Below are 21,573 nucleotides of genomic sequence, written 5' to 3'. Positions count from 1 at the left end.
CCTTACAACAGATTAAAAATATTCACCACAATAATGGTCACAAAAAATTAATAGAATTATAGGGCAGTTGTCTATTTCATAGTTTTCTGCCTTCATTAATCTGTGTCACAGTGGGTTCAAAGGAAGGAAGAACCAGATCCAGATTCTGTAGGTACTCGGGCCTCCCTGAACAAAACAGAATAAAATACTTTTGACAACAAAAGAAGAAGAAGAAAGGCCTGATCTTCCCCCTCAGAATGCCGTTGGAGTAGAACAGACATGTTAATAAGGACATTAATAAAGCATGTAGATACATTTTTAATGATGCACTGGCCCCTTTAGTCTGAACGTGATTTTAATGTCCGCGGTTCAGTTTCCAGTTCAGCCCGTAGAGTGCAGCTGCCGAGCCACATAACAGCTGCAGATCCACTGTCAGTCGTGGATTCAAACCATGTTTTTAGGACGTTCCTCCAGCTATGGCTGAATAGAACCATTATTTAAAAAAACGATGAATTGTTGTCTGTTTCAGGGTGTCGAGCGCTCAAGGACACAGTTCCATCGTGTAAAAATCCTGTAAGTGTTTTACTTCAAAGCAGCCAGAACCAGTGGCACAAAGATCCAGTCTAAATCCGTTTCCAGGTGTCCCCTTCTCATAAAAACCGGATCATTCGTGGTGAGTGGTGCACTGAGACAGTTACTGGGAGCTAAGCATACCCGGTAACTCGGCGTGATAAGGAGCTGGACTATGCAGACCCAGGTTTGATCGTGTCCTTAGACAAGACACTTCATTTGCATTGTCTCTGTCCACCCAGCTTTAAGCGGGTACCAGCTTTGGCTTGGGAAGTAACCTGGGATAGACTGGTGTTTCATCCTGGGAAGGTTGATGGAGTCTGAGGGTAAACACCGGCACCGATGAGGCTCACAGCCCCTTTAGGACTTATTACTTATACAGGAGCAGAGTGACTCCTGAATTCTGAATGTCCTTTTTCTCTGCTGCAATCAAAGTTCAACCAAATTAAACTTTGACCTGTGAGCTGCTGACCTTTGATTCCATGAAGGGCCCACCAGGGAACAGCTGTCAGGCAGTGGCTCAACACTGGTTAATCTGTGAGAAAATGTCTCAGGCGCACCTAACTGCTTTACCAATCAATCAATCAATCAATTTTTTTTTTTATATAGCGCCAAATCACAACAAACAGTTGCCCCAAGGCGCTTTATATTGTAAGGCAAGGCCATACAATAATGATGTAAAACCCCAACGGTCAAAACGACCCCCTGTGAGCAAGCACTTGGCTACAGTGGGAAGGAAAAACTCCCTTTTAACAGGAAGAAACCTCCAGCAGAACCAGGCTCAGGGAGGGGCAGTCTTCTGCTGGGACTGGTTGGGGCTGAGGGAGAGAACCAGGAAAAAGACATGCTGTGGAGGGGAGCAGAGATCGATCACTAATGATTAAATGCAGAGTGGTGCATACAGAGCAAAAAGAGAAAGAAACAGTGCATCATGGGAACCCCCCAGCAGTCTACGTCTATAGCAGCATAACTAAGGGATGGTTCAGGGTCACCTGATCCAGCCCTAACTATAAGCTTTAGCAAAAAGGAAAGTTTTAAGCCTAATCTTAAAAGTAGAGAGGGTGTCTGTCTCCCTGATCTGAATTGGGAGCTGGTTCCACAGGAGAGGAGCCTGAAAGCTGAAGGCTCTGCCTCCCATTCTACTCTTACAAACCCTAGGAACTACAAGTAAGCCTGCAGTCTGAGAGCGAAGCGCTCTATTGGGGTGATATGGTACTACGAGGTCCCTAAGATAAGATGGGACCTGATTATTCAAAACCTTATAAGTAAGAAGAAGAATTTTAAATTCTATTCTAGAATTAACAGGAAGCCAATGAAGAGAGGCCAATATGGGTGAGATATGCTCTCTCCTTCTAGTCCCCGTCAGCACTCTAGCTGCAGCATTTTGAATTAACTGAAGGCTTTTTAGGGAACTTTTAGGACAACCTGATAATAATGAATTACAATAGTCCAGCCTAGAGGAAATAAATGCATGAATTAGTTTTTCAGCATCACTCTGAGACAAGACCTTTCTGATTTTAGAGATATTGCGTAAATGCAAAAAAGCAGTCCTACATATTTGTTTAATATGCGCTTTGAATGACATATCCTGATCAAAAATGACTCCAAGATTTCTCACAGTATTACTAGAGGTCAGGGTAATGCCATCCAGAGTAAGGATCTGGTTAGACACCATGTTTCTAAGATTTGTGGGGCCAAGAACAATAACTTCAGTTTTATCTGAGTTTAAAAGCAGGAAATTAGAGGTCATCCATGTCTTTATGTCTGTAAGACAATCCTGCAGTTTAGCTAATTGGTGTGTGTCCTCTGGCTTCATGGATAGATAAAGCTGGGTATCATCTGCGTAACAATGAAAATTTAAGCAATACCGTCTAATAATACTGCCTAAGGGAAGCATATATAAAGTGAATAAAATTGGTCCTAGCACAGAACCTTGTGGAACTCCATAATTAACTTTAGTCTGTGAAGAAGATTCCCCATTTACATGAACAAATTGTAATCTATTAGACAAATATGATTCAAACCACCGCAGCGCAGTGCCTTTAATACCTATGGCATGCTCTAATCTCTGTAATAAAATTTTATGGTCAACAGTATCAAAAGCAGCACTGAGGTCTAACAGAACAAGCACAGAGATGAGTCCACTGTCCGAGGCCATAAGAAGATCATTTGTAACCTTCACTAATGCTGTTTCTGTACTATGATGAATTCTAAAACCTGACTGAAACTCTTCAAATAGACCATTCCTCTGCAGATGATCAGTTAGCTGTTTTACAACTACCCTTTCAAGAATTTTTGAGAGAAAAGGAAGGTTGGAGATTGGCCTATAATTAGCTAAGATAGCTGGGTCAAGTGATGGCTTTTTAAGTAATGGTTTAATTACTGCCACCTTAAAAGCCTGTGGTACATAGCCAACTAACAAAGATAGATTGATCATATTTAAGATCGAAGCATTAAATAATGGTAGGGCTTCCTTGAGCAGCCTGGTAGGAATGGGGTCTAATAAACATGTTGATGGTTTGGATGAAGTAACTAATGAAAATAACTCAGACAGAACAATCGGAGAGAAAGAGTCTAACCAAATACCGGCATCACTGAAAGCAGCCAAAGATAACGATACGTCTTTGGGATGGTTATGAGTAATTTTTTCTCTAATAGTTAAAATTTTGTTAGCAAAGAAAGTCATGAACTCATTACTAGTTAAAGATAATGGAATACTCAGCTCAATAGAGCTCTGACTCTTTGTCAGCCTGGCTACAGTGCTGAAAAGAAACCTGGGGTTGTTCTTATTTTCTTCAATTAGTGATGAGTAGAAAGATGTCCTAGCTTTACGGAGGGCTTTTTTATAGAGCAACAGACTCTTTTTCCAGGCTAAGTGAAGATCTTCTAAATTAGTGAGACGCCATTTCCTCTCCAACTTACGGGTTATCTGCTTTAAGCTACGAGTTTGAGAGTTATACCATGGAGTCAGACACTTCTGATTTAAAGCTCTCTTTTTCAGAGGAGCTACAGCATCCAAAGTTGTCTTCAATGAGGATGTAAAACTATTGACGAGATACTCTATCTCCCTTACAGAGTTTAGGTAGCTACTCTGCACTGTGTTGTTATATGGCATTAGAGAACATAAAGAAGGAATCATATCCTTAAACCTAGTTACAGCGCTTTCTGAAAGACTTCTAGTGTAATGAAACTTATTCCCTACTGCTGGGTAGTCCATCAGAGTAAATGTAAATGTTATTAAAAAATGATCAGACAGAAGGGAGTTTTCAGGGAATACTGTTAAGTCTTCTATTTCCATACCATAAGTCAGAACAAGATCTAAGATATGATTAAAGTGGTGGGTGGACTCATTTACTTTTTGAGCAAAGCCAATAGAGTCTAATAATAGATTAAATGCAGTGTTGAGGCTGTCATTCTCAGCATCTGTGTGGATGTTAAAATCGCCCACTATAATTATCTTATCTGAGCTAAGCACTAAGTCAGACAAAAGGTCTGAAAATTCACAGAGAAACTCACAGTAACGACCAGGTGGACGATAGATAATAACAAATAAAACTGGTTTTTGGGACTTCCAATTTGGATGGACAAGACTAAGAGACAAGCTTTCAAATGAATTAAAGCTCTGTCTGGGTTTTTGATTAATTAATAAGCTGGAATGGAAGATTGCTGCTAATCCTCCGCCCCGGCCCGTGCTACGAGCATTCTGACAGTTAGTGTGACTCGGGGGTGTTGACTCATTTAAACTAACATATTCATCCTGCTGTAACCAGGTTTCTGTTAGGCAGAATAAATCAATATGTTGATCAATTATTATATCATTTACCAACAGGGACTTAGAAGAGAGAGACCTAATGTTTAATAGACCACATTTAACTGTTTTAGTCTGTGGTGCAGTAGAAGGTGCTATATTATTTTTTCTTTTTGAATTTTTATGCTTAAATAGATTTTTGCTGGTTATTGGTAGTCTGGGAGCAGGCACCGTCTCTACGGGGATGGGGTAATGAGGGGATGGCAGGGGGAGAGAAGCTGCAGAGAGGTGTGTAAGACTACAACTCTGCTTCCTGGTCCCAACCCTGGATAGTCACGGTTTGGAGGATTTAAGAAAATTAGCCAGATTTCTAGAAATGAGAGCTGCTCCATCCAAAGTGGGATGGATGCCGTCTCTCCTAACAAGACCAGGTTTTCCCCAGAAGCTTTGCCAATTATCTATGAAGCCCACCTCATTTTTTGGACACCACTCAGACAGCCAGCAATTCAAGGAGAACATGCGGCTAAACATGTCACTCCCGGTCTGATTGGGGAGGGGCCCAGAGAAAATTACAGAGTCCGACATTGTTTTTGCAAAGTTACACACCGATTTAATGTTAATTTTAGTGACCTCCGATTGGCGTAACCGGGTGTCATTACTGCCGACGTGAATTACAATCTTACCAAATTTACGCTTAGCCTTAACCAGCAGTTTCAAATTTCCTTCAATGTCGCCTGCTCTGGCCCCCGGAAGACAATTGACTATGGTTGCTGGTGTCGCTAACTTCACATTTCTCAAAACAGAGTCGCCAATAACCAGAGTTTGATCCTCGGCGGGTGTGTCGTCGAGTGGGGAAAAACGGTTAGAAATGTGAACGGGTTGGCGGTGTACACGGGGCTTCTGTTTAGGGCTACGCTTCCTCCTCACAGTCACCCAGTCAGCCTGCTTTCCCGGCTGCTCGGGATCTGCCAGAGGGGAACTAACGGCGGCTAAGCTACCTTGGTCCGCACCGACTACAGGGGCCTGGCTAGCTGTAGAATTTTCCACGGTGCGGAGCCGAGTCTCCAATTCGCCCAGCCTGGCCTCCAAAGCTACGAATAAGCTACACTTATTACAAGTACCATTACTGCTAAAGGAGGCCGAGGAATAACTAAACATTTCACACCCAGAGCAGAAAAGTGCGGGAGAGACAGGAGAAGCCGCCATGCTAAATCGGCTAAGAGCTAGTAGCTACGCTAAGCTAGCGGATTCCTAAAAACACGCAAAGTGAATAATGTGTAAATAATTTAGAGGTGATTCAGCAGAATGAGTGCTTTAGTTAAGGCACGTAAAGATTACACTGGGAAACAAATCGTAATCTAGATAACTAGATCAATCTAACTGCGCAGATTAAACAGCTAACAGATACAGAAAAACACCGCTGTGCTCCGGAACAGGAAGTGATACAGTACCGCAGTGAGAGCCAACCACCAGTAGAGGCTGGTGGTTGGCTGATTAGTTAAGGCTGATGTTTCCAGCTCTTGATTGGCTGAACACATCTATGTTAATTAGTGCTGGATGATGCAGGGAGACCTAGAACACATCCAGGACAGTTGATCTCCAGGAGTCCTCAGAGTCCTTGTTGTACGTTGCTTGAAACAGTCCTAGTTTGTCTAATCATACCTCACTTGGGTTTGAAAAACCAGATTAACTGGTTTTGTGTGACAAGGATTAATAGAGCCTGGATTTTCCCCACTCTTATCCTCAGGGACCCCCAAATCTGCACATTTTCCCATCTCGCCCTGATTTCAGGTATGATCAGCCAATCTAGTGACAATAAGAGCATGAAGAAACTGGAAAATGGGGGGGGGGGGGGGGGGACCACTGGCTTAAAAGATCCCAGATAAATTGGACAGTCCAGGATCTCTTAATCCTTGCCATGCAAATATAGTTAGTTTGGTTCTTCAAATCCAAATGGTTAATTATCCTCCAGAGAACCTGGAGTCACCCACTGGAGAAGATCTGTGGTCACTGTCCAGGGTATACACATGAATCCTGGAAACCACAAACAGCTATTTTGTGACTAGATAAATGTGACAGTGCCACACAGTGGTGGAAGATGCTAATGTTCACTCCAGCTGCTGTTAGAGGACCAGGAAGAATTTGGTGAGAGGATTTGCACTTAAAAGTCATGCCATAAAAGCTGCAAAAAGCAAAGGGGCCTCGGTGTGAAGAAATTTTCAGTTATGCAGTGCAGCATAGAAATCATATTGCATTCTCTCTTTCTCACTTTCTTCATTCATCAGCACCTCAGAATACTCCCTCCACCTTCTTAACACACTCTCCTCGCTTGTCAGCACATTTCCATCTGCATCTTTTGTCACCTTAACCTGCTGTACATCCCTTCCAGCTCTGTTTCTCTGTCTGCTCATTTGATACAAGTCCTTTTCTCATTCTTCAGTGTTCAGCTTCATGTACAGCTCTCTATATGCCCTCTGTTTCCCCTTTCCTGCATCTCTTTTTCACCTACGTTCTTCATTTCTCTGACTATCCCAATTCTTTTTCGCCAAACTCTTTCTCCTCGTACTTGCGTGAACATCTTCATTCTACCTCTCAGTCTCCTTGTCTTCCTCTGTCCAAATGTCACACCCAGTTCCTTCATAGCTGCCTCCCTTCCCCACAGCTGCAGTACAACATCACCTCAGTACTTATCTCAGCACCTCCCTGAATTTCACATGAGTCTTCCTTCTTCAGCTTCCACCATCTGATCCTTTGTTCAGCTCTCACTCTCTCTTCCAAAATTAAAAATAATTAATTTGCCCGTTAATCCGGTAATCGCTGTGAAATTTCAGGGTTCCTTCTTTGGCTCTTGCTGGACTCTTCCTCTAACTTTCATAAAAAAAGAATATACTTTCTGCATATTCCTGATGGCTGACAAAGTGCTGTGGAAATATAACATCAGACACGGTTCCACACACATGTAGTCACCTCTGTTGTCACGTTTGTCAGAAGAGAGAGAGTCGGTCTCGTCTGTGCAGCAGGCTTCGCTCTCTCTCTTGCTTTGTACACACTGCATTTGCTGTGCTCTCCTTCTGAAGCAGCGCCACGCCGGAGCACTAATGAGCAGCCTGAGAGCAAACCAACACAGATCTCTCATCAGATGAACACCAGTGGCGGCTGTGACAACATCAGAGGCAGCCGGGCGCCTGGCTGATCTGCAGTCAGCAGGGAGGCAGCTGGAAGGCGCGAATCACAGAGAAGCGTAGGAGAGGTCGTGAGGGGGGCTTCAAAGGCAAATGAGCTCCCAGTGACAGGAGTGAGGAGAGCATTGCACCAGAGCAGGCAGCGACCTTCTGCGCACTCAGAGGCTGACCCTCAGTGCATTCACTTCCCGGCTGAAGACGGAGGACCTTTCCCCTCATTGGGGGGGAGATCAGCCATGGAGGAGACGCTCACCTGCAGCAGGAGCCCTTTCTCCCAGGTGTTCGGGCGTCAGGGTCAGCTCATGCAAGCCAGTGAGTGCCAACGTCAAGTCTGAAAACCTCACTTTTCTGTTCCTCATTGTTCTCATTTAACCTTAACATCAATGCATGCGATGCTTTAGTGTTTGTTTTTGAATGTGCATGAAAACAAGTGCAGACTTTAACGTCTTTAAAGTGGACTAATCTTAAACATATAGGCAGCGTTTACACCTTCTGGGAGGCGAGTTGAAAATGTGCTTCACTGGGTTTTCCTTCAAAAATCTGCAGGAAGTAAAGTCTTTGCATGATGACTTTTTTTTGAACCATCGATTTTTATATTCTTTGTGGTAAAATCACTTTAAAGTCACTTCACACTGCAGCTTTACCTTTTTTTAAATGTTACAGTCGTCTGCACGTTGTGTTTTCTTGTCATCTCAGCTGCATCGATATAAAATTCCGTCTGTCTAGAAGCTGCTTCAAGCGTCTTAGTTTTTGAAACACCAAAACCTCTAAAATGTCTTCGCTCCCTCCACAACACCTTCTGCCCTCAGACCCTCGCAGGCATCGTCACTGTTGCCGAGGACAGTCGCGTGCTTGTTGGTGTTAAATATCGATGCTGCTTTGAGACATGTCAGATGGTGCTAAAATGCCTCTCTGGTCAGAGGTACAAAATAAATCCATAGTGCACTGAGATTTTGGGTAAAATACGCAATATTATTGTTGGAATTTCCTCGAAGCCGTGTGCTACAACTCCTCTGGATGATATTCAGAGTAGCCTGGGAGAAGAAACACTCCGTTCCACATTCCATTCAAATCACTAGTTGTGTCCACGTCTGCACCCAGAGTCCTTCACGCAGATTTTGTGCAAACTCCAAAACAGTCTCATCTTGAAGTCTCACCAGATTAAGTCTTGGACCTCAAGCAGATGGAAGTCTTTGAAGACAAGTGTGTGGTCAGATTTTACAGATCTGGCGCTCTGTAGACCCTGTAGTTCTTGACAATACCATGTCCAGTGGTGATACTCTGAGGGCTGAAACCATGATCCAGCAACTAATAGCAAATTTTCAAATTTGATGGGCATTGAGGCTTTTCCACCATGATCACAAGATGCATGGGGAGTGACGTGGTCCTCGTCACCAGCCCTGTCAGTACGTGTGTTCACATTAGAACCTATGGGGCAGGCACAAACATATCACCCAGTCAAGCTGTGAGTAAAAAGTCTTCCTTAACAAGATCACTCACAACAGCTTGACATAAAACAGACAGGACCCTCAAAGAGACTCTTAGTTTGGGCCTCATGGACCAGGAGTGATATCTGACATTAGAAGGAACCATTTCTCCAAAGCAACTGGCACTCCCTCAATATGCTGACTATTGGAGTGACCAGATGGAAACTAGATGCATCCACCCACTGAGTACTAGCTGCTTCCATGTATGAAGACTGTGGAGACCACTGCAATGCAGAACTTTCCAAACTCCCTCAACAGCAGTGGAAGCTGCCAAGAGGATGTTCCACTAGCCTCCTCAAGTATGAATGTGGGCTTCATTGTGTAATTGACAAGAGTTGCCAACCTCCAAAGACAAGACCCCTTGTGCTCCCTCTTGGTTTCTTCTAAACATATTTAATTGATCCTCTTCCTAATGATGTGAGACACCAGCCGACCCAAATCTGAAGTGTTTTACGATGCCCGAGTTCTTGAATTTTCAGTTCTCTCACTATCAACAGAAGACCACCTACAGTCCCAGATGGAGTTTAATGTTGTGCTGGGGGTAACACAGTTTTCCTGCTTGTCAGCTCGGTGCACCTGTAGGAACAGAATATAATAGTAAGGAAAGGAGCTGAAGCAAGACTTTGGGACAGAGGATACAATGCTGACAATGATGAGTTCTATTTATTATCCTGCCGCCGGCAAAGATGAAAGCGAACAAGATGAGTGGAAAATGGCCGGATAGATTTTTACCAAACTTGGGGGGAATATTACTTTGGCAGATACAAGATGATTAGCTTTCGGAGAAGATCAGAGAATGGTGCGAAAAACATTTTCTGCTATATCTCTGCTGAGGATATAGCAGGGGTGAAGAGATGTCCTAAAGTTTATACTGATGAGCAAAATATTTGTGATCGATTGATTGGTATGGTAATGATTGGTAATGCTATAAAGCAGAGGTCTACAATTCAGCATTCTCAGCATTTATGATTAAATATCCCTGAAAGCATCCCTCAGTGGTCCCGAATGCTGACCTGATGCTCTGCACTCCACAGAGATGTAGATGTTTCTAGATGTTCTTTGGTATTCATGGTGTGCAGACTGGATGTTCCTGTGCTAAATAAAGTGTGTATTTCTGATATATGACACTGGAGCTCACAGTGATGCCTTCCAGGAGTTTGCAGATGCCTTCTTCTATTACAGAGGCAGCTATAGAATTTTATGCATGAGGGTTCCGAGTGTTGTTTGGATGATGGAATTGTGTGTAAGTATGCAGGTATGACACACATGTTGTGACCAATGAGGTCATCATCAGGCACACATCATTTGGTTTGTTGGATATTTTTTTACAAAGATTTCTCACAATTAAGTGAAGCAGTTGCAATAGAATGTGTTAAAATTGCTCAACCTGGTTTGGAGTAGAAACCATGAAATATTTTTAATCCAGGTCATATTTCACTGCCAAATGCAAATGCTATGTCAACAGAACTGCCACCAGGTGTCCAATAGTCACCTTCAGGCTCAGACGTATTGGGACAATGATACTATATGGTCCTCTATCAGAGACCTGGGAGTTTGAGGGTTCTACGCTGTATCTTAGCTGTTCCTAAGACTGGAATCTGCTGGATACACTCGTCCAGCTCCTATAGTGCTCATATTACCACAGTGACCACTTTGGACTTTACCTTCCACATCTACTCCTTTTGTTCCTTCAGCCCTTGATGCTTTTAAATTTTCTCATGCTCCTTCTGTCAAATAAATCACACCTGTGGCCTTTTTTCCCCCTTGTCAACCACCACTAGGTGTTCATTGGCTAGCAATTTGGAATTCAAAATCTCACAGAACTTTAGCCTTTTGTTCTCAACCACCTTCAGTGGTGTCTCTCTTCTGGACTTCTAATCCGTATGTGGCAAAGATGTTCCTGTACACTATTCCCGACATTGGGTTGTGCCTTTCAGTGTGCACTGTCCCATCTTGGACTTTGCCTTCAACATCTACTCCAGTTGTCCTTCAGTCATTGGTACTTTTCTCGTGCTCCGTCTTTCTGATGTTGCTGTCAGCTGGGATTGCCTCCTTTCCCTTGTCAACTGTGCCACATCACGCAGGTCTGCCCTTAGAGGGACGATGGACCATGTTGGGGTGAGACTGCGACAAATGTTGGGTTCTGCACAGTTTCTCCAGTCACAGCCACAGAAGCCTGTAACTCCTTCAGAGTTGTCTGAGTGTTTTGGTGGCTTTCCTCACTAGTCATTTTCCTGCACAGTCGCTCAGCTTCTGAGATCTCAACAGTACTGCTTGTATTTCTTCATAACTGATGCAAGTACAGTCCAAAACATACTCAGTGACTTAGAAATGTTCTTGCATCCATCCCCTGACCTCTCAAGAAACTGGCTGCAAAGAAGAATAATTCTTACATTTAGTTTGTTTAATTACTATGAACTCTGAAAATTGAGGCACTGTTTATTAAAACTCAGCAATTAATGTGATATTTTTGTTGAACATCTTGAATTAACGCTGAAGTTCTAAACTCCAAGAGAATCTTGATTTGTTTGTTTGACCTCCATCATGTTGCTGTTGCATCGTCCAAATACTTATGGCCCTGAGGGTACCTGAAAGGACACAGTGCCCCTGCATGTTTTATTTGAATTATGTTGTAATTGTCAGTACCTCCGACATAGTTTGGATTTGAGGTAAAAACCTGATAAAGGGTCAAGAATTTATTATTCATGACCGTTGTATTTCATTGCCGTTATCGCTTAATGGAGGTTTACTTTTGATGAGGTGTTATGTAACGTCTATTTTTAAGTTAATATTACAACATACAGGTGTTATTTACTTCCAGACTGTTACAGCTCCAGATTGATTCTTTTTATGTGGCTGCGCTGAATAAACAATGCACATGTGATTTGTTTTATAGCCTCTGTAGCTTATATTTTCTTTCGTTCTTTATTTTATACAGAAAAAGTGCTTTATGGAGTATGTAATTTCTTTATATTATATTTGCCGGGGGCTGTGTCACGACCTCGTGGTGCACATGGCGAGTTATGATAGATTTAAATGATTGAATATCCACATGCTTCTGTCTCCTGGGCTCATTGATTCATTCCCTGCAAAAAAAAAAAAAAAGTTTGATTGATTTGATTTTTTTTTTCTGCCATGTGAGGTGAAACCTTGAGCTTTCTTTTTTTTGAGCTGAGCTCTACCTTGTGTGGTTTCTATTGAGACATCAATAAATAATAAGCTGCATTCAGAATTGAATCTCTGTTTCCTGCCTTTTCTCAGCAGCTGTACTTTTAGATTTTCTTTCATAAGAACTTGATCTACATAATGCAGTTTTGTTTTTTTCTCTCTCTCTCCTTCACACTAGATTAAATATTTATCTGGTATCAGTGTGCAGTTTTGAATTTTGATGATTGGATGATATTTTGTTGCCTTTCCAGTTTCTCTGTAATTTCTAATCAGATGAGGCTGCAGAGATTTCCGGATTTAAAGAGCTTCCTGCTCAGGCAGTGGAAATTAACACTGCAAAGACATTAAATTCACGTCGGCTTTTTAGTGCATTTGGATGATTACAAGCAGAAAATGTGCTTGTGCTGAATGTTTAGTGTTTAGTGTTTGCTGCACATCAAAGGTGTTTATTTGGACGTAGTTCCTCGTATTGGTTCTGAGTTCTTGCTGCAGTGTGCACTTGAGTCATAATGAAGTGAAAAACGTCAAGATTATGATGATGTTCATTATTGCCAAATATATTTTGAGTGTAATTCTTGGTTTTTGAAGTACTTTGAGCTCCGTCTCTAAGTGCAGTTGATTTTTCGGCATCTGTATCTTGCTCACTTGGCTGCAGTCGGGGAAAGAACCCACGGTCCATGGGGTTCCTCTGTCGTCATCCCGTTGGGAAGGTGATACTCTGATGGAGGGTTTTGGACTCGGATAGTGGAGCGGTTAGAGGTCTGAGTTTGCAGAGTAAACTGTGTCAAAAGGATTTTCAAAAGGTGAGCAGATTGTTGTTGTTTTTTTGTGAATATTATAATTTGAGGGAGGTGGTGACGTAACGGCTTGCATGTTGGACTGGGACGCCAGCAATTCAGGTTCGCTTCCTGATTGCAGCCATGCTCCCTACTGGCACTCTTGACAACAGTGCTGGGGAGGAGTGAGAGATGTGCCGTGGGCCCTTCTGGAAATAAGTCCTACATTGAGACTTTCATTGGTTACCCACGTTAAATAAGAGAACCTCAACCTCAATATCAGTTTTTATTTGGGCACTTCTATCTTAAAGGGTCCCCAAAATGTGTCACAGAGTTTTTAGAAATTTATAAAATATGTTAGTTATCTTAAGGTGTTGGAATCCAACCCCTCGTCTGTGTCCTGACATCTGGGTGACGGATCAACTAGGGCGTTGTTTGTTGGGGTGAAATACGGTGGGGACCTTGTGCAACCTCTGGACGCTATGGTAACTATGAAGACCAAACAGGAACCCTGAACACGAGATGGATAACGGGGATCTGCAGAAACAAGAAGTCCTCAACGGTGGATCAGGCGGAGGAGGTGATGGTTTGTCATCCAACGACAATGAAGGCTGCAGCAGGTCCTCGGACCCCGAGCATCTGGGATTATCCCAGCCATCGGACCAGGCTCAGGATCTGTCAAGGACTGTGTGTTTGTCAGTGTGCAGTGACATTCCCCACGTTAAACAAACCTATGCACAGGCGTCTCGAGATCGGCCCTGGATGTCAACACTGAAGGGAGTCCAACTGAAATGATGCAAAACCTTAACTTGAATGAGGCATTGTGTAATTTGTAAATCCTGTGTGTTGTTTTTGTCACACAGAGAACAGTCATGTTTTGTTGCGGAGGCTGGTCTCCGTTCACTGTGAGGTTGTCTGAGGGAGTGACTGACTGCAATAATAATCATGTAGAAATGAAACAGAGGGGTTTTAAATGTAATTAATACTGTTATTTTCAATAAATTGCAACTGTTCATTTTAGGGATTTAAGTAACAATGTTTCATTTGATTTAATTGATTTCAACTACAAGACTGTTATGCACTTAATTGATAATGTTATGCGAAAAAAGACACCTGAACTTTATCAATTAAATTCAACGTTTTATATCTTAGAGTGAAATCTGTAAACAATAAAGGATAAAACTGATGCGCTGTACTGCAGCAAATGGAAACGTGTACAGCCACTCATGATATTACACTCACGCAGCCCCCCCCCACAGTGCATGACCTGGTGGGGGGTGGGGATTGTTGCGCTTCTTCATTGGGGTAATAATTCAATTCAGTTTGAGGAGTTATGACATGTTGATTGTTCATCGACTAGGAGGCGCTCAGTGTACAAACAGAGGGGATGATTGTGGTCAGGGGCCAACCGTCATCATACATATGAAGTTTCAAGTCAGTCAGGCAAAGCATGAAGGAGTTATCATGACTTGATGTTCCATGGCAAAGGGTCAAAATGGCAGCACCATAGCGGCCACACCCTTCAACATAGAGAAAACCTTTCGATAAGTTTTGGTTAGTATCATCTGTGGATGCTATTAAATATATTTAAAGTGCATTGGACAAAATCCCTAGGAGGAGTTCGTTCAAATACAACATGTGGAAATCACGCCAAAATGAGAAGAAAATTCAAAATGACCGACTTCCTGTTTGGAGTAGACTCATGGTGCAAGAGACTTTTTTGTACGTCTATGCAAGTCACACGTGTACCAATTTTTCATCTCCCTACTCCAAAAAAACCCCTATGGGGAAGGGTTTTGAAAGATTCAAGGGGGCGCTATTGAGGCATTTTGCCCCACCCATGGGCGACGCCCCTATGTATTGTAAGAGGTTGTCGTGCTGGACCTGTGTTTCAATTTTCATGATGATGTGACAAAATTAAAGCCATCAAACGGAAGAACGTAATTTCATGGCGAATGGGCAATATTATATTAATATAGCACACCGCCACACGGACGCCGTTACTCGTAACTTCACGGCGTTTATCACCTATGTTTCCCAATTTGTTCTGCATGTTTTAAAAGTGGAATGAAGTTGATTGGGTTAAGTATGTGACATCAGGACCTCTTAAAGTAAAAATAGGACATTTCCCGCCACCACCAGGGGCGCTATGGCGCAGGTGGGAATGTAAGATATGTAGACGTTCAGGGCGGAGCCCTCATCATGTCCAGCAAGTTTGAAGGATCTACGATGAAGTATGTGGGCGTGACAGCCGTTCGAAGTGAAATGGCGTGCTCCAAAAAGTTCGCCAAAGTTTGATGACCCCTAGCAGCCACGCCTTTTGACTTAATTAGAATCTTTTGATAACTTTTGCTCACCATTGTGTTGTGATGATTTTGACCAAATTTGAAGACGATCGGATGAAATCCCTAGGATGAGTTCGTTCAAATGTAAGTAGTGGAAATGGCCAAAAATGGCAAAAATTTGCTCAAAATCGAAACTTAAAAAACTTAAAATCAAAATGACTGACTTCCTGTCGATATTTCACCATGACAGTAAGAGACTTTTTCGTGCGTCCTGGCATGGTAAATATGTGTACCGAATTTTGTGAGGCTACGACGAAAAAAGCCCAATGCGGAGGGGTTTTTGAAAATTTCTAGGGGGCGCTATTTCGCGATTTTTGTGTGACCATGTGCGACGCCCCCAAAATATCGAATTTCGGATCCTGCCGGACGACTTTGGAAAGTTTGGTGAGTTTTTGAGCACGGGAAGAGGCCGTAATTTTGATTTCAAAAGTGGCAATAATAATAATAATAATAATAATAATAAACAGCGCAATTACAATAGGGTCCTCGTAGGACGTTGCCTACTCGGGCCCTAATAATAATAATAATAATAATAATAACAATAATAATAATAATAATAAACAGCGCAATTACAATAGGGTCCTCGTAGGACGTTGCCTACTCGGGCCCTAATAATAATAATAATAATAATAATAATAATAAACAGCGCAATTACAATAGGGTCCTCGTAGGACGTTGCCTACTCGGGCCCTAATAATAATAATAATAATAATAATAATAAACAGCGCAATTACAATAGGGTCCTCGTAGGACGTTGCCTACTCGGGCCCTAATTATTTTTGTGTTGCAGCTGTGATCACAGCAGCGCTCAGGCTGTGCTGATCACAGGTCTGTTTTTTAATTTTCTGTCCTGCTGTTCCCCTCATGTGAGTCAAATCACCTCTTCAGTACTTTTCTTGTATATATAACTGGCTATAAAGTCGTTATCACGTGAAGAAATAAGTCTTGGTTCAGCTGTGACTGTGTTGTGAATCAGTGGGTTTTTGCGCTGCGGCTCATTTAACCCTAAACAAGTATTTAAACAGAGCCACAGATTTGTTTAACTGCATAAAAATCTTTGATTCATCAAGATTTTCATCCAGATTTGAACTTTTAAAGAGCAGATTTGAAAATGATAATAGTCCATTTGAAGCTATTGTTCATATGTGATCATTATTATTGTGCAAAAAACAATACTGTCACCATCCAAATAAGGTAAAGATACTTGTCTATTAATTTTGAATCATATTGGTCCATCCTTAGTGCTTAAACAGTTTGTGTTTTTTCTTTCTTTCTTTTGCAGCAGGATTTAGTCTGCACCACATTCCTCCCCCTCCCATTAATTTCAACCCCAGAAATATGATTTCCATTGAAACGGTGACAGGCTGAAGTTGCACTTGTGCTGACGTACAGATGTCTGCTTATCAGTCACTGCACAGGTGAGCGTGGAAGCAGTGTCAAACCTAAATGGCACTGGGTTTGGGAGAATTACATTATCATTCCGTGTGCTGAATTACAGTCACTCTCAGGCTCCTGGACTTATCTACGCTCTTTGAAGCTTGTGCTGCATGTCGGCAGTTTTGGAAGTCCAAGTGAAAGAACGCTGGGCGAGAAAGAAGCAACCAAGCTGTAAAATATGGCAATATAAGACACTAATGTTTTTTTTATTCCCCCCATTCTCTATTTTTAGCAGCGACCTTATACATACTGCTGCACAGAGCTGGAAGCCTAATCCACAGTAGCACCGGCTCACAATAACTGAACAGTAATTACAGAGGAGGACTTTTTTTTTTTTATCTTTGGCTGTCACCCATCACTGGATCAAGTAGTCCCTCAGTTATATGCAAAGGTTCAACTGTTTTTCAGAGAGAAAATCTTTTACATGAGTGCTGCACACGTCCAAAGACTTGAATATTAACAACCTTCTGGTGCTACTTGGGCAGAATAAATACAAGAGAAAGTATCTCATTTGTGTGCACATCCTGCAGGAGTTCTTAATGTGATTTGCTCTGTTCTCAGAAATCCCTGATTGGAGGAACGTTGTGCAGATTCTAAAGTTGGCCTTTCTCTTGGAGCATGATTGGGCTGAAGACCCCATCAAGGATTTCAGGAACTCCACCAGACTGAAAATAGATCATTCTTCCCAAATGTTGCAAATCCTTACAGGAACATCCCCGTAAGTGTCCTCCTCAGCCGTTGTGTCTCCATTGCAGTGAAGTGAAGACCTGCTCGGTTTGAGGAGCAAAGTAATAATTCTGCCACAGTTTGGGCTCTTCTGCTTTTCTCCTCATTTTGCTGGTCTTTCTTGGCACTTGTTACTTCTTGTCGTCTTCTCCCGTGTGACTTAAAGACCAGTCAGCATCAACAGGGCTCCTCAGAAGTACCTATCCCAGAGCAGGGACTTATCTCACCCCTGAAAAAGGTCTCATAAATCACCTTTCAAGGTGTCCCCTGAGGTATAGCCACACATATAGGTGTTGGATCCCCTAAAAATGCCCTGTGAGTTAATGCAGTGGAAACGTATGTATTAAAAGTCTTGTTTTCCCTCTGTTTCTTCCAACCACCATGCTCAGATGGCACCCTTTCTATCCCGAACACCCACGGGATATTATTCACACGTTGTTCAATCAGACCTTTGGGTCGGGGACCATGCACTGTTGCCACACATTGCAGCATCCACCACTCTCCAGAGCGACGTAATCTCAAGACATGTTTTGTATGAAAATCTAAACACGATATTTGGTGCATATTCCATTGAATTTCCATGTGCATGCACAACATGTGTTTCACATTTAAAAATATTCATTCGGGTTAGAATAAAAACAAGGTGGACTTCTGCCTTTTTTCCAGATAGAAAATTCGCCATCTTGTTTTAGGTGATGCCATCGCCTCCTGCCGGTAGATAAATATGTTGAATATGCCCATTGGGGTCCTCAACACTCAGGCACTTATGTGATGGATCATTCCCAAAGAAATGTGCCGCATGACCGAGATGTTGTAGCTAATGTTCCCTCGTGATACAAGTGATAGTTTTGTGAATTGTTCTGTAATTTATGTTTGTATCATGGCCCAAGCAGAAGGTCATCCCTTTGAGTCTGGTCTGCTTGAGGTTTCTTCCTCAGAGGGAGTTTTCCTTGCCACTGTTGCTCCGGGGGTTAGTAAGGTTAGACCTTATTTGTGTGAAGTGCCTTGAGGCAACTCTGTTGTGATTTGATGCTATATAAATTAAAATAAATTGAAATTGAAAAATTGATACTTCTTGTCTTTCAAAGAGATCCAGCTGTGTGCTTTGGTTTTCTGGGTAGCATCCAGGTCTCCCAGACAGCTCTTCCCAGGTGTCTCTTGATCCCACAAGCTGAGGACCCAAAGACACAGAAGTCACTGCAGAGATTAGTCATTCAGAGTTGATTTCACGAGCACTTTTAATAAGTGCTCGTGAAATCAATAAGAGCATTACCCTGAAGCTCCTCCCTCCCCGTCCCCGCAGAAAGCAATAAAGTGACAATGTTATAAAAACAGGACTCAATAAAAACAGGAACTGAGGAAATGTGGTACCATTAAAATTTGCAATGAGGAAACACCAGACGCAGGGTAAAAATAAATAGAAGTAGTAGTAATTTTTATGCAGGTCCTGAGTCCCTTGAGGCTGGAGCTTCTCGCTGGATACTGTAGCCTGGAATGAATACAATAAAAAAAGATCTGTTTGCTTTGAAGTGCTATTTTAGCGTGATTAAAATGGAGCATTTCGTTGTCAAACAGCTCTACACTGCAGTAATGATGGTGATGATAAGTTAAGTGTTTTTAGTCTCTCATTTTGATTTTAAGTTACAAATCTATTTGTTAAAATGCACTTTACATTTGCATTGTGGACAAACATGCAAAAATAATCCAGAGACAATTTTGCACATTTATTTAATTTTATTTTAGGTCTAAAGAGGAAAAAAAAAAAACCCTTCAAACTCTTACTGTCTTTATTCAAGCTGTTATTGAATCCTGAGGTTTGTCTTTGTGAATCTGGTTCTGAACACACGTTGTCATTTCACCTCATGTAATCAGACTTTCTGAAGTATTTCCAGTGCTTGAACTCTGGTATAGTTTGTCACTGACGGTGTTAAAAATGTAGGGGAGCGTATTTATCAGCACCCGTCTCTCACGTTGGTCTTGGACACGCTCTAACTGAGTCTCCGCTCAGGAGAGCTGAACATGGTTTGAAGTTTTAATACGCCGCCACTTCAGGTGTAGAACATATTTTTGGTTTTCTTTGATGCGATTAGTCCATCCGTTCTTGCGCTTGTGTTCTGGTTGGAGCGCGCTCCGGCTTCCTCACACCTCTGTACCCACTGGGCTTCCCTGCAGTTTGAGATTAGCTTTCATGCTCCCGCTGTTGCTAATCATGTAGAAGGAGTCACGTTGCAGAAGGTTGCCACGTGTCTGCACTCGGTGAGGTAAACTGGTAGGGCAGGAATTTCAGCTGTTTTCAGGATGCAACATTTTTATTGCCTCTGTAGGGAAACCAGTGATTTATTTATTGATGCAAATATTCAGTCAATAGTGGAAACAATAATCAGTTGTACTATAAATTACAACCCCTGGCAATAATTATGGAATCACCGGCCTCGGAGGATGTTCATTCAGTTGTTTAATTTTGTAGAAAAAAAGCAGATCACAGACATGACACAAAACTAAAGTCATTTCAAATGGCAACTTTCTGGCTTTAAGAAACACTATAAGAAATCAAGAAAAAAAGATTGTGGCAGTCAGTAACGGTTACTTTTTTAGACCAAGCAGAGGAAAAAAATATGGAATCACTCAATTCTGAGGAAAAAATTATGAAATCACCCTGTAAATTTTCATCCCCAAAACTAACACCTGCATCATATCAGATGTGCTCGTTAGTCTGCATCTAAAAAGGAGTGAACACACCTTGGAGAGCTGTTGCACCAAGTGGACTGACATGAATCATGGCTCCAACATGAGAGATGTCAATTGAAACAAAGGAGAGGATTATCAAACTCTTAAAAGAGAGTAAATCATCACGCAATGTTGCAAAAGATGTTGGTTGTTCACAGTCAGCTGTGTCTAAACTCTGGACCAAATACAAACAATATGGGAAGGTTGTTAAAGGCAAACATACTGGTAGACCAAGGAAGACATCAAAGCGTCAAGACAGAAAACTTAAAGCAATATGTCTCAAAAATCGAAAAATGTACAACAAAACAAATGAGGAACGAATGGGAGGAAACTGGAGTCAACGTCTGTGACCGAACTGTAAGAAACCGCCTAAAGGAAATGGGATTTACATACAGAAAAGCTAAATGAAAGGCATCATTAACACCTAAACAGATAAAAACAAGGTTACAATGGGCTAAGGAAAAGCAATTGTGGACTGTAGATGACTGGATGAAAGTCATATTCAGTGATGAATCTCGAATCTGCATTGGGCAAGGTGATGATGCTGGAACTTTTGTTTGGTGCCTTTCCAATGAGATCAATCACCGGCCTCGGAGGATGTTCATTCAGTTGTTTAATTTTGTAGAAAAAAAGCAGATCACAGACATGACACAAAACTAAAGTCATTTCAAATGGCAACTTTCTGGCTTTAAGAAACACTATAAGAAATCAAGAAAAAAAGATTGTGGCAGTCAGTAACGGTTACTTTTTTAGACCAAGCAGAGGAAAAAAATATGGAATCACTCAATTCTGAGGAAAAAATTATGGAATCACCCTGTAAATTTTCATCCCCCAAATTAACACCTGCATCAAATCAGATCTGCTCATTGACATTGACCCTATGCCATGACATTGACCCTATGTGTCTTGTTGCAAGGAATGTTTTTGCAGTTTTTGCTCTATGGCAAGATGCATTATCATCTTGAAAAATGATTTCATCATCCCCAAACATCCTTTCAATTGTCCAAAATATCAACATAAACTTGTGCATTTATTGATGATGTGATGACAGCCATCTCCCCAGTGCCTTTACCTGACATGCAGCCCCATATCATCAATGACTGGAAATTTACATGTTCTCTTCAGGCAGTCATCTTTATAAATCTCATTGGAAAGGCACCAAACAAAAGTTCCAGCATCATCACCTTGCCCAATGCAGATTCGAGATTCATCACTGAATATGACTTTCATCCAGTCATCTACAGTCCACAATTGCTTTTCCTTAGCCCATTGTAACCTTGTTTTTTTCTGTTTAGGTGTTAATGATGCCTTTCGTTTAGCTTTTCTGTATGTAAATCCCATTTCCTTTAGGCGGTTTCTTACAGTTCGGTCACAGACGTTGACTCCAGTTTCCTCCCATTCGTTCCTCATTTGTTTTGTTGTACATTT

At 41.9% G+C, this 21,573-nt stretch overlaps 1 protein-coding gene across 1 annotated transcript in view; it reads left to right on the top strand.

Annotated features, from left to right (window-relative positions):
- The first annotated feature begins 7,705 nt into the window (after positions 1 to 7,705).
- The window catches only part of kazna (kazrin, periplakin interacting protein a), a 461,830-nt gene continuing 447,962 nt past the window's right edge, over positions 7,706 to 21,573 (top strand). Inside the window, exon 1 of the mRNA XM_034173197.1 lies at positions 7,706 to 7,791. Within this exon, the coding sequence (XP_034029088.1) occupies positions 7,716 to 7,791 (76 nt within the window). The 5' untranslated portion in view covers positions 7,706 to 7,715. The remainder of the gene's footprint in view (positions 7,792 to 21,573) is intronic.

Source organism: Thalassophryne amazonica, chromosome 6 (genome assembly GCF_902500255.1).
Source record: "Thalassophryne amazonica chromosome 6, fThaAma1.1, whole genome shotgun sequence".
Classification (NCBI taxonomy): domain Eukaryota; kingdom Metazoa; phylum Chordata; class Actinopteri; order Batrachoidiformes; family Batrachoididae; genus Thalassophryne; species Thalassophryne amazonica.
Note: the sequence above shows the minus strand (reverse complement) of the source record. Positions and strands in the feature narration are given on the sequence as shown.